At 39.5% G+C, this 15,179-nt stretch overlaps 1 protein-coding gene across 3 annotated transcripts in view; it reads right to left on the bottom strand.

Moving 5' to 3' along the window:
- DNAJC24 (DnaJ heat shock protein family (Hsp40) member C24) overlaps positions 1-12,065 on the bottom strand; it is a 33,965-nt gene extending 21,900 nt beyond the window's left edge. Inside the window, exons 1-2 of one of the 3 annotated variants that reach the window (XM_021536725.4) lie at positions 12,036-12,065; positions 10,531-10,704 (exon numbers count right to left, since the gene is read on the bottom strand). In XM_021536725.4, coding sequence (XP_021392400.1) covers positions 10,531-10,638 — 108 coding nt within the window. In that variant the 5' untranslated portion in view covers positions 10,639-10,704; positions 12,036-12,065. Of the gene's footprint in view, positions 1-10,530 lie in introns of all 3 variants that reach the window. The other 2 variants (XM_021536724.4, XM_085579592.1) reach the window with 2 other exon arrangements.
- Between the last annotated feature and the right edge of the window lie 3,114 nt (positions 12,066-15,179).

Raw genomic sequence — 15,179 nt, 5'->3', positions numbered from 1 at the left:
ATCTTCCTTCTCATCTCAGAGAACTTACCCATTCTGTGACTTTTTCTCTAACATTGCTCATTGATCAGTTAGCTGGTGAAAATTGTGTCCAGTCTTGTTTTTCTTATAATCTGCCATGATGAAAACTATTGTGCAAGCATCAACCTCCCCACACAATATTTCAGTGCTCGCATGTTTTACACAAGTTATTAATCTTTTCCATAACCTTCTGGCCAGAAATTGCCACTTTTACACACAACATCCAGCACAGCACACCTACGCCATTGTCTGAGACAAATAAAATCCACCAGAACAGAAATATTTCAGGTAACACTATTGTTGCTGTAGCTGTAACTATAACAAAGTACTTGCTGTGACTCAAATATTTGCAGCAAAACATCCCCAAGACAGCACTCTGGATGAAAAAGGAGATTTCCCCTAACATTTTAGTTACTCATTACCCAGTGGATAATTCTGAAAAACACTCAGAGACAACCCTTCTTTTAAAACCAGACAGAGTGAAAAAAAAAAAAAAAAAAAGAAAAAAAGAAAAAAAAGAAGTTAGGGTTAAATGTATACAGCAATGTGCAACAGGTATGCAGAACACAAAATGGGTGTTCACTGACAGCTGTCCAGTGAAAACACAGGATGGGACTATCAATCCAGTGCAGTAAATTCTTGAAAATTACTGAAGTCCTCAAAGTGCAATTAGAAAACCCCACAGACTCAATTACACAGTCACAAACTCACTAATTTCTTTTTTTTAAAGGTATCTTGCTTAAACATACTTAAAATGCAATTGCTTTTATCATGGTACTGTAGCATTGCCCTGCTACTTCGAGCTTCCACACTTTTTACTGGTCTTAACTGGTTACAGTGGCTCTCCTCTCTGCCCAAGGCATCACCCCATGAATCCTTTTCTACTTTAAAACCCCTCAGAGTAAAAAATCAACTGTAAAAGTTTCCATTTCTATTGTTGGAAAAGAACATAAACTGCTGTCGGTGTAAACAGAAGAAAACAATTCTTTGGCTAATGATAATGAGGAGAAAAACCAGAAGCTATGGTTACCAAAAGGGACATTTTTAGAAACAGACTCTCTTTTATTTTCTTCTCTTTCCACAGCTCCTTGTTTTCCTATGAAGAGTGACCCAAAAGCCTCAAGAGGTACTTCAAAAATCCCTTTGAAAACTACACTACACAGCAGGAAAAAAAAAAACAAACCAACAGAAAATCCATCAAAAACTAGCAGAGGAATGAAGGGGAGAAAACCCATTTAAATTTATAGTAGTATAAAGGTAAAAATAGAAAGGGTATTTTAGATTTTTTCTAAATTTCTGGCTCCTATGCTCACAATTTACACTAATAATGTCACATTGAACAATATTCTGTTGTTTAGGTATAGATTATTGTGGCCCTGGTCATGAGCACCTTTAAGGGGTCAGATTTAAGCATAATGCAAAATAATCCAAGTCCTCAAGGCACTTCAGTTGCAGATGGAAAGCAGGCCTTGTAGGGCACAGGACTTTAAAAAAATTAGTTGTTAGCAACTCTTAACTCCAATGCGTGCATAACAAGGTTTTAATTTTTTGTTCTCTTTAAACTATTTCTTTCAGCTTTCCCCATCTCTGAGAACAACATAGAATCCCTGCAGTCTTTGAAGCCATTTGAGATCTCAAAATAACAGGTTTGGCTCTTGTTGAATTATAACTTTTAAAATGGACATAAAAAGCTACCTATTAACAGAATTGACTCAGTTGTAAAAACCAGTATTAAGAAAAAACACAAAAAACCCAAAAACAAACAAAAAAAACCCCAAAACACAACAACAATAATAAATAAAGTCAGTATTATTTTGAGAATTCATAACCACAGTCACAAAACAAGTCCAGACTTAATCTATGGAACCACACACACTTAGAAATTAGTTTGTATTGGATTTATTCACTGGCTTGAAGGACGTGTTCCTATCTGGACTGATCACTAGTTTAGTGTTGATTTAACTTCTGTTTTGATATTTCAGTTGGCAAATTTCTCCATTTGCAGCAAAGAAACAACTTTGGCAGTGTGTCCCCACAACGCTGCAGGGACACACTTTGAGGGGGGCTCCAGGAAATCACATATCCACAGAACATCCTGTCACTCACCAGAATTCACTCCTGAGCTTTGGGACTATGCTATTTATCTAGGCAGTCTTAGCCTTTACACAACTGCCCCATTTTAGAAAGGAATAGTCAAGAGAAGGAGATGGAAAGGTCAGCAGTAAGGATTAATCCAAGGTTTTCATCCCTTGAGTTTCAACAGCAACATTTCCAGTGTGGGATTTAACCCTTTTCTGACCCAGAGATGGGGCAACTGAGAGCTGTTTTAAAAACTTTTATTCTGTTTTTAATCTCACGAGAAGGGTGAGACAATACAGATGTTACAATTCACTCCATCACAATCAGAAGCCAACTATTTCCTAATTAAAATACACTCCAAGTGTTTCTTGGCCTATCAGCTTTTGTCACACCATGCTGTAAGTGCCTTAAAGCCAATATCTAAAATTATTCCTCACGGGTCCTACTACAATGCATCTTTCATGGTTCTGTTATTTGTAATGCCACACTCTGAAACTTGTTTCTAGCTCCATTTCTGTCTCAGCAATGTCTGTCTGTCTATCCCATGGCATTTCCAAGTCAGCATTTCTTGTCTCAAAGTTTGCATATGGATGCGCACTGTGTGAGCCTTCTGTCAGGCTTTGAGATTTCTCTACAAGTCCATTTCCCACATTCCAAGAGGCAGAGTTTCACTGGGAGAATCCTCCCAAGCCCATCCTTGGCACTGCCAACCCTGGATTGCTCTGACAGAAGGGAAGGACCTCTAAAAAGGGCAGCTCCTGCTCAGCCTCTCCTCAAACACCTCACTAGTTACAATCTAATGTTCTGGCAAGGAAAGAAAAACTAAGCTAAGCTAAGTTTAGCTAGGATGCTGCTCAGCAAACTCATTCATCCTTACCTTCCCTGACTATGGACATTCTTAGGTCATAAATCCAAGCAAAACAGACTGAAATTTTTCATTATTGATAATTCAGTAGGAATAACAATGAAGGGTCAAGTTTGACCACAGTCAGTTAAAAGCTGACGACTGACTTTTCCAGCCTTGAAACATCACTTCTAATGTACTGAAAATTAAATGACAGAGTTTATCCAAATGACTGGCAGAGCACAAAAAGTTGGACTTTTTTTCTATAGTAATAGGCTACCCACAAAGTATCCTACAAGGCAAGTCTTCAGACACATGAACTCACTTCTGCTTTAAATCAGCTCCAATGCTCATCTCTGCTGAGCATTTGAGCTCAATGGGAGATGAAGCATTTGTGATGCAGTGAGGCAAGGCAAAGATGGAGGGTTGGGCCATTACAACACTCAGAGGGGGATTTTCTGACTCTAAAGTGTCAAACGATGGAGGAAAGAAGGAACATGAGAATGTGTTGCTTTAACAACATAGTAATTTTATTATGTATTTCAAACAGAAGACAAAATCAGACTTGGGCTATTTAAATAATAAAAACCCAACAAGTCCCCAAAACACTGAATTTTACAGGTTAGTAATCACATGCCAATATGTGAAAATATGTAATAACTGCTTGAGATTCAACACAAACATGGTCAATTTTGTTTAACAGCCATAAGAGATCCTTATATAAACACAGCCATTGCAACATTATTGACTCTACCCCAAACTTTTATCACCCTTCAGACCACTGTTCTACACTTAGAGCTTCTTTAAATAATTGACCTAGTGCTTAAAATTTCTGAAGTAGACACCTGAATGCATGGTCTAATTTGAAAATGTTGCAAAGTCCAAGGTACTCTCAAACTGTGGCTGCTCAAACATCAGAATAACCAGAACATTTGTGATGTGAAAGCATTATGCTGCTCTTTGTAGACTCCTTCTTTGTGTTTTAATTTGTATATTTTGCTATGTGACTTTTATTTCAAACATCTCTCTCGTTAGAAATTAGATAAAAAGCACACTGCACAATATAAAACTACTTAAATATGTCTTCAAAATGCTGAAAGAACACTTGCAAATATTAAAGTAACACCTTTATGGCACTTAATAAACCTCTAAAGATTTTACTTTTGATTCAGGTCACAGTGAATATTTGTGAGGATTGAACACCTTTCACAAAAAGTCTACCAAACACAGTATAGATCCTTTATTTAATATATGTTACAATGAATAACTTACATAACCAGGGCACAAAGTGCTCAAGAGATGCATCAGATTCCTCTGCAGAGCACAAATGGCATCAAAGGCCAAGCACATACTGGCCAAATCTCCCATTTCAATTGCCTGGTGCCCATTCTGTTGTGCATGAACCATAAATTTACAGAGGATGAGGTAGGAGAAGCTGCTCATTTTATCAAAAAAACTGTGGACAATAATGCTCTAAATAAACAGATTAAATTTAGAAATAATTTTTGAAACTAACACTACTTTCACAACTGGCTGAACTGCCTGAAAAAGCAATGAACTATTTACTTGTTGGCTTATTTGGTTCTCACATTCTATGTAAGTTAAAGACAAAACTTCTGTAGGGATATTCACACCCCATCCACTTGTTAAAATTCACCTGCATCTTTAAAAAAATCATTACACATTACAGTGTAAACCAAACAAAAACCAACACCAGAGTCAGGTGAATAAATCCCACAATTCAGAGTTTAAACAGCAGTAGGATCATGAGCTGCCTAATGAAGCTGGTTGAATCAGTGACTTGTCCAACACTGAACTTCATTTGGTACTACCTAGACTGGGAATCAAATTCTCAAGCTAAAAATATGCTTCTTTTTATTCAAGTGGTAATTAGTAGATCAGAAGTAGAGAACAGCTCAGAGTAAATCTACCCTGAGCATAGAAACAACAGCCCTTTGTATTAAACTTGATGGCTTACCTTTCTCTCTGTAGCTAGTAGATTAACTCCACTGAACCTGTTCTGTTTATATTGTCAAATTACAAATCCATTTTCTTCCAGTTAGGTGAAGTTAGAATTAGCTAAGCACAATGATCTGTTGAACACTTCATACAAGTGTGCTGTTATTTAAACAAAAAAATAAAAACTTGCCCAAGGATATTGAACAACGAATACTGACACTGCCTGAATGTCATGAAAAGCATTATCCTGAGACTTCCAATACAAAACTCAAAAGTGTTTTTAAGTTTCAAATTCGCTACTTAAACTCAGCATGAAGTTCCTCAGTAGGCAGGTCCTATCAGGAGCAATACTGAATTTACCTTGCAACAAACATGAAAAGAACAATCACAAAAAAAGAACAAGCAGCTCTTTAACTTTACATATACACACCCTCTGCATTTCATGTGATTGCAGAATTTAGATGAGCACATAAATCAGAGTTTTTACTCTCCAGAAAGCCATATGTCTTTCCTTTAAACATACTCCATAGACTAATCTCTTCTTGAAGTAACTTTACCTCATTAAATTTCTATTAATTTCCTTATTTTCTGTTGCTGAGTCATTCTCACTTGTGCCTGATGCTCTTTTGCAAAACTTCTACTCTTTGAAATAGATCAAGTGAGCAACTTAACACTTTGTATTTATATACATACACACCACCCCTTTTGATAAAAAAGATAATCTTTGTAACACTCTGTGTTAAGTGGCACATACTTGTAAGTGGCACATATATTTTATTTCCTTACCATATTAAAAATAAGAGCTTCTTGCTGCTGCCTGCTCAAATTACATGGATTTTCTTTAAGATTAGGGCACACATTGTAACAGCAGCATATAATTTTCTTGCACAATAATTTTTTTCCAGTTGAAAGGTATCCTATAATATCATCAGCATCAACAGGAACAGACACCTGATTTTCAGCTAGACAAAGCTTATGTGTTTGGTGACTTGATTCCTGGTGAAAAGCAGTTTACGGATATAAAGCAGCTACATGCAAATTCAAAAACAATCTGACAACTTACTCTTTGACAACAAAGTGCTAGACCAAAAGCAAATGCAAAAATTGTGCCAAAAATAGGACTCTGTGTGTGTGTCCCCTGAATGTCCTATTTCTGCAGCTCCAATTTTATCTTCTGTTGATTTTATACACATTTAGAAATGGAACATAAGCACTACCCTTCCTAAAAGCTCAATGGATTCCTCAAAAAAAAAAAAAAAAAAAAAAAAAAATCAAGCACAGAGCACAACACCCATTTATGCATTTAAGAAACCACCTTGTTGAAACTACCATGTGTGTAGCTGTGGATGAAAGGCTGTGTGGATCCCAAATATCTCAAACCCACCAGCAGATTCCAAAGACAGAAGATTAAAGACTCACTCCTACCACTTCAACAAGGTATTAATTCTCACAATTTGCTAGATTCCTTTCAGAGTATGGACACTACAAGTCTCCTGTGCTCCAGGAAGCACTTCAGCATGAGTTTGTAAGAGCCGGCCAAGCAATCTCTGCATTGAGCTATGCTGGTTTCAAAACACTCACTTGCATTTTTTTCTCTTTTCAGAATTACTGGCTAGAGCTTTGTGCCAGAGTATGAGCCTGCATACAGAGGTTTTGTTTCCTTTTAAAAATAAGCTTTTTATAGAATTGATAATGGCCCATTGCATCTTGTGCCCCAAAATCTGTAATTTTCAGCTGCTACTGATGCCTACAGTAATAGAGAATCAAGATGATCCATGTATCACAGTCACCTAAGTATACAAGAATAAAAATAAGTCTCAAGAAAATTTTATAAGATGCTTAAATAATTAGAAGGTGTAGCAGAAAAAGAGAATCCCTAGCTTTAGCTGAAACTATTTTTTTGTATTAAATTAATACTGTTGTTAAGAACTAAACTGGTATTATCTATAGTAAATAATTCACTTGCATACATTTTGTGACCTGTCCAAATGAAAAAAATTAAGTAGTAAAGAAAAATATATGCTCTCTAGTAGGGTGTCTCTTTACAATTTTGTTCTGGGTTTTTCATCCTCAGTTTGTTAACATTAATAAAAAGGGGGTTGGTTGTAAAAATTCACCAGTTTTAGTCAAATATGCCCTGATGAAGTCATTCTTACAAAGCTACAATTCAATCACTCTTAATTGTGTACTAATTTGTATTATTAAGATCAATCCTGAGATTTAGCTGCAATTATAGCTATCTTTTGGAGGGCATATGGCAAGATCTCCAACTCTTTTTAGCTTTGGAAATTTTACATCTGCCTATTCCTTCAAGATGCTAAGCATACATGTGTTGACAAATACAGAAAATAGCAGATGGCAAAAAGCAAATGCTCAATATGAAGCATTGGGGATCACTCAAAAAAGGCTTGGACTCAGAGACTGGCCATTTTAACAGCAGAATTATGTTTAAAAATAAATTCCTCCATCTCTTCTGCTGGACGCTAAGGAACATGTGTGAAGATAATATTCAGGATTACAGAACCAATGTCATATTAACTGCAGCTGGTATCCATCATGCAAGTTGCTTTGCTAACCTTTGGACTTTAAGGCAATAAACACAGCATAATTCTTCAGGAGATTAACTTCTGCAGCTGTATAAAAATTGGAAACCATTCTGCACCCACCATTAAAATTTGACATGGAAACTTTTATTGGAATCTGATATTCCAGCTTCTAAAAAGCTGCATGTAGCTGCAAGCAGCCCTTGGCAATGGCAGTGCCACTTGTACCACCTGCAGCAGAGAATCCAAGGAGCAGCTGGGCACCTGGAGCTGAGAAGTTCCCATAGTCTGGGGAGCAGGAGAGTGACTTCATCTGAAAGAACTCACAAGGTAACACAGGCCCAGCCAGGGCTGTACTTCTCACTAAGAGGGGAGCAGTGGAGGTCTAGGGAACAGCACCAGGATAAAGCCAACATTCAGCACCAATCCCCTAATAAATCCAGTATTTGGAAGTTCACAGCTTCTGTGTTAACAGAAATGTTAATAATAATGGCAGGCTTTCAGCAAAGTCTTACAATTCTTCCAGCCGTGGAACCTCTCCAACTGAGGCACCTTCCCACTGCAACTAAGACAAGATACGTGCTGTGCCCTCCAGTCTCTCCTACAGCCCATGGGGGTAAAAGGTGCATAAAAACCTTGGTGGTCTCATCAGCACCATGCTTTAAGGACCCCAGAGTGACTGTGCTAGGAAGGAGAGCATCAAGTATAGTCTGTAACAGTTCAACTAAAAGGAAAAGATGAGCAGAGACAGGACATATGGTAACAACTACAGAAAAGCAGCAGATCTACCTTGGGAAAACACCTACAAGTAAACATCACTAAACATCTCTCTTTAGCCAGAGGGACCCATCACAGACACTAAGAGAAAAACAACAAAAAAAATCCTATCTTCATTTTCTCTACCATTTCTCACTGACTTTTCAAATAGAGAGCACTAACAACTAAGGTTGGAAATAAACAGGTGCTAAAGAAATGCTTGTGTAGCAAAACAATATTTTAATCTTCTGAAGCTACAGTTAGAGACGTAGACACACAGCTGTAAACCTTGATAATTCTCATTTCATACATCCCAAAATAATGACATGAAATTACACTGAAGTACAGCTCCATAACACAATTTTAAAAAACATCATACAGGAAAGGGACTATGTAAGTTTCATTCCTGTAACAGCTCTGAACATTCCATTAATTATACATCAATTCATAGGCAAATAAATATATCAATTCCATTACTGTATGCAGTTTAAATTAGCCCCATCTGGACAGAAGAGGTATTTTTCACCATGGTCCCCTGACCATCTTCATTAAGAATAAAAAGACCTTTATTAATATTTTTACTCACATTTTACCAGCAATTCAATAGGAAAAAACCATTAGGAGATCCAAGTAAGCAACAATTTCTATTTAAAATGGAGCCAAGAAATTTGGTTTCCAAAGCCCTCTCCTAAGTTAGAATGATCCAAGTTTAATGGTGAGAACCAAAGGATTTATGTCCAGAATCTGCACACAAACATCTCGCCACATGTAGAACTTAAAACTAAGTACACCAATCAGTTTCAGGCAAAGAAATAAATTCACAGGAAGCACTGAGAAGGAGCACATGTACAGCAGGGGTTGCCTAGCAAATTCAGCTGAAGAATACCAAGATTTGTAAAATTGGAATATACTGCTGCAATGATGAAACTTTAAAAACTGTTTTTATAGTGGTTAGAAATAAAAATTAACAACCTGCCCCTCAAACCCATGAATTTAAACTCTAAGAAAATTCAGTCTCCTGGTCACTGGCATTCTCTACACCTCCCTTAAAAATCCCAACTTCTTTTCACATTCATCACCTCAAATCACCTCAGATCAGCCATGCACATGCTCCAACACCCCGTCAATACTGACAGTTGGCTAGCAGCTTCCTCCAGAAAAGGGAGTTTTTCCTTCAAAACTGAGTTCTGCTCACCTTTCCTCTTCTCTACCAAGTCACCAGCTTTCAAGAAACAGGAATTTTGTTATCTCAGGAATTTTATCTATCAAATTCAGCTGAAAAGAGTCAACAGCATCAAAAAAGACACTCCACTTTCCTCAGAAAACCAGCCAAAGCACTTTTTGAGCAAAATGCCTTAATTCAAGGGAGGGAGCAAAACAGAATAACCAAGAATCACACAGAATAATCTGGTAAAACTCTGAGATTATTATGCACATATAGCAGCAGAGCACAAAAATTAGGGGAATTCACAGAACACGAAGTCTTGATGCATAACCAAGAATACAACTCCACAAGAACTGACCAGAAACCTTCCAATAAAATTAATACATTTTCTTCCCACTAATTTTTTATTTCATTACTATTGAATACTAAGAAAACAACTTCTCTTTTTCTTTCCCTCTGGTCTTTGTGTACTAGAGGGTTGCATCTGGTCAATCATACAGATACAAAAACTGTAAAAACAAAACCTTGCAACTATTACCTTATTGGTTTATCAGAATGACTTTGGTGTATTGTTGGAATGCTGGATGCTGAGAATTTGAGATTTTCTGTGCTGACAGGCACTGACCCGCAGGAGAACTCTGCATTGACCTGAGGCTGTGGAGAAGCTTCCAAAATGGAATGACAGAACTGGGATTGTGGGTGTGGAGTTTGGATAGAAGTGTGTAACATCACAGGGTGGGAAATCTAAGAGTTTAAGGTTTTAGAATATAGCAATATATAAAAAACAAGATGGAAGTTTTCGGGCAGAGGCTGGTCCTTCTTCACCTTCTTCTCAATGGGTTTGGGTGGTTTTGTGTAATGGGATAAAAAAGTTGCAGGCACGGGTGTTTGGTTATTGGGTTAAAAATGAAAATAATTTAGGTGTCATTTCTTAATTGGACAGTTTATCCCTAAAAGGCCTTGCAGAGAGGGAGATTTGGCTCCATTTTTAGTTTGTTGGAGTGAAGTGCTGTAGAACTCAGGGTTTGTGAGACTGTAACACAGATAAGAACCAAGAAACACCCGAGTCCCAACAAGAAATACACATCTCATACATTTAACCCTGACCTTGGCAGAAAAGAAGCAAGAATCCATCAGTGTATCCTTAATATCAAATGGAGCCTTACCAGCAAAGCAAGTTTTTGGTATTTCCGTTTCAGCTCTGCTGGGCTGTCCGAGGGCTGGGCCCCCAGGACCTTGTACCAGTCCTTCTGCTTCACCCCTCCCCAGGCCATGGCCTGATGGCTTTGCAATCCCTTCCTCAGCACTGCATTAGAACATCAAATCAAGGAAACCACAACCTGGAAGAGAAACAGAAAAAGCAAAAACAAGGATGTGGCAAACTGCAGCATCACAGAATTGACTGCTGCCATCGAGCACCTCTACACCATTATATGAGAACTGTTGTGCAAAAAAAGTTAAATTCATGTGGCCATTCCATCCCACAGCCTGTCAAATGTGAAACCTTCTGTTTCCTGTCCAAGTGCCTCAGCATATCCTGTTCAGAAGACATCCATGCTTCTTTAAAAATCATTTTGTATGTAGAATGAACTGTTTAGAAATGCTCCAGGTTACAGGTACACCTTTCATACAGACACTTTTAAAAACAAACTTTGGACTTTGAAGCAATACTGTACTCAACACATGAAAACATGAAGTACATTAAAGGGTAACATTTTTCAAATTGGGAATAAGATCCATGCAAGAAGACGCAAGAAAAGGTACGTGTTTGTTTTTACAAAATTACTTTTTCACAGCATGGAAACGCCTCCATCCTGCTCAGTAAGAAATCAACTTTCTTAAAGCAGGAGAGCATGTAAAAACAAATAAACAAAAAAGAACCAAAACATACAAAGCTAGCACAGGTCAGTAATCAAAACCTAACTAGTAGTGTGGCTTTCAATTTTGGCCATCCTTCATCAACTTAATGACCCACAAAAAAAAATAAAAAAAACAACAAACCAGGAGACTAAGTGTCAGTAATAGAATGGCAGTGCTTGAGCTTCACGGATTCGTAGGTGTGCTGCAATCCCTAGCTGGCAGCAGCTGATTTACCATTAATTTCCAGAGAAGAAATAACACTGCCGGTTTACAACTTTGTAAACACACAAGATTTATAACGCTAAATTAAGTGTGAAACAAAAAAACCCAACCACACAAACAAAAAAAACAAAACAAACAAACAAAAACCGAAAAAAACACCAAAAAACCAACCAAACAAACAAAAAACACAACACAGAAAAAACCCCAAAAACCAACCAAAAAAATGGTTGGGTTGGTTTTTTTTTTTTCTCAAAACTGCTTGCTGGTGACTGCCGTCGTACTTCAGAATAAACCTTGCTTTCACAAGGGAAGGAAAGTACGCGTTTCAAACCCGGCTGAGCTGCGAGCACACCGCGGGACCCACGGGGCAGGGAAAAGGGCCACGCTCCCGTCCCGGGCCCGCGCTCTCCGGGACTGCTCCCGCAGCGCGGCCCCCGCACAACCGCGGCGGGCGGCACCGCCGCAGCCCGGGCCAGGTCCCGCTGCCGGGGGCCCCCGCCGCCCTCCCTCGCAGCTCCGCAATCCCCCCGGTCCCCGCCCGGTCCCTCCCCGGTGCCCGCGGCCGCTCCGCGCTCCCACCTGCCCGCACCGTCCATGGCAGCGCACGGCTAACCCGTCCGGCGGGAAACACGCTGCTCTCCCCGCCGCGCTTTAGGCCCCTCAGCTCGGCCCGCGCCGCCCCGGCTGTTTCCAGCCGGGCAGTAGTGGCGCCGCACCGGCAGGAAGCGCGGCCTGACGCGTTCCCATGGCGACCGCGGCTCCCCCGGCCCGGCCCGGCCCGGCCCGGCCCCGCTCCGCTCCGGCCCCGCTCCGGCCCCGCTCCGCTCCGGCTGCCGCGGCTCCGGGCGCAGGAGGCTCCGCTGCCCGTCCCCTGCCCGTCCCCTGCCGCCTCGCTCGCTGCGCGGGAGCCCCACAGCCGCTCTCCCCGCAGGGACCCCGCCTCCCGCGGCGCTGCCATTGCCCGGCCGCGCAGGCGCGGCTCGGGCCGCCGGCCTGGGGAGCGGAGAGGGCCGGTGGTGCCTTGCTGGTCTCTTTCTTTAGCTTGTGCTGAAGAGGAAGGAAGAACGTCCTCGTGCTGAAAGCAAATCAAGCTCTGGGAGCAGGTTTTTAATGATGTAAAGACGTTTCCTCGTTAGAAACAAAAAAGAAAGCACAGAACGCTATACACCCCCACCCTGCCTCGAAAAACACGAAAACAACACAAGCAAAAGCCCACGACCACCACAAAAAACAAACAAACAAACAAACAAACAAAAAAAAACCCCCAAAAAACCCCCAAAAACCACACCAAAACAACCAGCCCAAACTAAACACCAAGAAACAAACCCCTAAAACAAACAAATATACAAAAAAAAACCCTAAAAAAAGAGAATATCCCCCCCCCCCAAAAAAAAAAAACAACATAATAAAGCTCCCCAAAACCTTAGGTGGATGCTGTAGACTTTAGCTTTTGGAATCTTAGGCAAAACCAACTAGCAAAATCCCTAAACATTCCTCCAGGCAAACTCAGTTCACACTACACTTTTAAATGTGTAGCACGCGTCCTGTGACAATATTTGTGTGTGATATGTTAGAATTAAAGTACCTTGTCACTTTTGTCACCTTTTGAAGTGTTTCAGCTGGGCTGGTGTGCTTCTTAAAGAGTTTGAAAAACAGTTAAAAGTTCTTTAAAAATATGGTGTTCTGCTGGATACTGGTTACTACTCCTCTGCTTTCACCAAAAATGGTTAATATCCTCCTAAAGACTAGATACAATTTCCTTCATTGCTTATCCTATGTGCCTATAGGATATGCCCATTGTTTATCCTAAATGTTGCATATTGAGGTTTTGTTCAATTTAAAATCTTGATGGGATTGCTGCCAGCTCATACAGTATTTGAAACACCGAGTTGTTTGAGAGATTGTGAGCAACTGTATATCTGTAATGAGAAAATAAACAAACACAGAGACATAGAAACAGAAATTTTATATATAAATAGATATAATTTCTATATAAATTAATAAAATACAATAAAATGTAGAAATTTATTATATAAATAGAAAATTATCTGTATGTGTTAAGCAATTATTTCTGGAGTCAGTGGAACAATTTTGGAAGTGAAACACTTTTTCTTTTCTGTGCATGTTCAGCATGCCAAAGTAAAAGAAAACAGGCTATTTAATACAACACTTTGGTGTTCATGCACCACTGACCTTGTCTAGTGTCCCAGATTTGTGTGTTAGTTTCTCTTTTAATCTGCCCAGCTTCAGAAGCCATAATATCTAATCAAAACCTCTTTCAGCATCATCAATAAGCGCTGAATTTTGACTGGGTTTTAATACATTTAAGAGCTTGAGCACATTTAAGTCATGCAAAGATGAATATTTTGAATGAAATATGGGTTGGGTCAGTCGTAGCTAATCATGCCCTGACTGGCTGTGAGGACTTGGTCAGTCTCAAGGCAATTTGATAATCTTGCATCTCTAGAGGTGTAAAAATGAGCTCAGTTCAAGATGTGTTAAATGGGGATGGGTATGTAGGGGAGCTGGTGGGCCAGCACAGAGCTCAGTGTAGCCAGAGCTTTGCTGCTTTTTTCCCTCCTGAAGGCAAAAAATAATTTAAAAAGAGTAAGTACCAGGAAAGTGTGGAGAACTTGCCATTAGAGTCCAGGAGGAGTAGAGACAGAGCAGAAACTCTGGGACTGTTGTCCAGGATGGAGGCACATCTTGCTTAATTATCTCTAATTATGTGAGCGTGCATAGGTGGTGTGCATTTCACTGGAGCTGGACACCGAATATGGTAAAAAGTTTCTTTCTGTTTTTCAAGATGTACCAAAAAAGGAGTTCTTTTTCTTTAGGTGTAAGTTGGTGGTTTCAAACATTTTTGTGAGAATATTTAACTTTTCAGTAGATGCTTTTCTTGAGATTGTCTTGTAACATTGGGCTATGTTGTCAAAGAATTATAGGAGAATTATTTAGAGATTAACTGGAGAGTCCTAGAATGGTTATAGGAGAATTATTTAGGGACCTAACTGGATACTCTGGGTGGTTGTAGACTGCTTTCTCACTATTAACTACATTTTTTACTTCTGGATGGTATTTTGCAAAGTCTTGATAAGACTAGTAAAGTTTTTTGTTTTTTGGTTTTTTTTTTTTTTGTTCATGTTGGTTTTATACTGCTACATAGAGAGTCCTAGAATGGTTATAGGAGAATTATTTAGAGACTTGACTTAACTGGAGAGTCCCAGAATGGTTATAGGAGAATTATTCAGAGATTTAACTGGATACTGTGTGTACTTCTGGTACTGCAAGAAGAGTACAAATGATAGACCAGCTGAAACATCCAGACTTTGTCATTATTAACTACAATTTTTACTTCTAGATGGTATTTTGCAAAGTCTTGGTAAGACTAGTAAGGCTTTTTTGCCTTTTTTTTTTTTTGGTTCATGTTGCTAGCTACATAGAGGGTCCCAGAGTAGTCTGGGGTGGGAAGGACTTTAAAGATCAACCAGTTCCAACCCTCTGCAATGAGGAGGGAACCTTCCACTATCCCAGGCTGCTCATCCAGCCTGGCCTTGGACAATTCAGGGATCCAGAGGCAGCCACACCTTCTCTGGACACCCTGTGCCAGGGCCTGCCCACCCTCCCAGGGAACAATTCCTTCCTATTATCTGATCTACACCTCTTTCAGCATCATAAATAAGCACTGAATATTGATTGGGCTTTGATAAATTTAAGAGATTGAGCGTGATTA

Source organism: Lonchura striata, chromosome 5 (genome assembly GCF_050655825.1).
Source record: "Lonchura striata isolate lonStrDom1 chromosome 5, ASM5065582v1, whole genome shotgun sequence".
Lineage (NCBI taxonomy): Eukaryota > Metazoa > Chordata > Aves > Passeriformes > Estrildidae > Lonchura > Lonchura striata.
The sequence above is the reverse complement of the archived record's forward strand: the minus strand, read 5'-3'. Positions and strand labels throughout refer to the sequence as shown.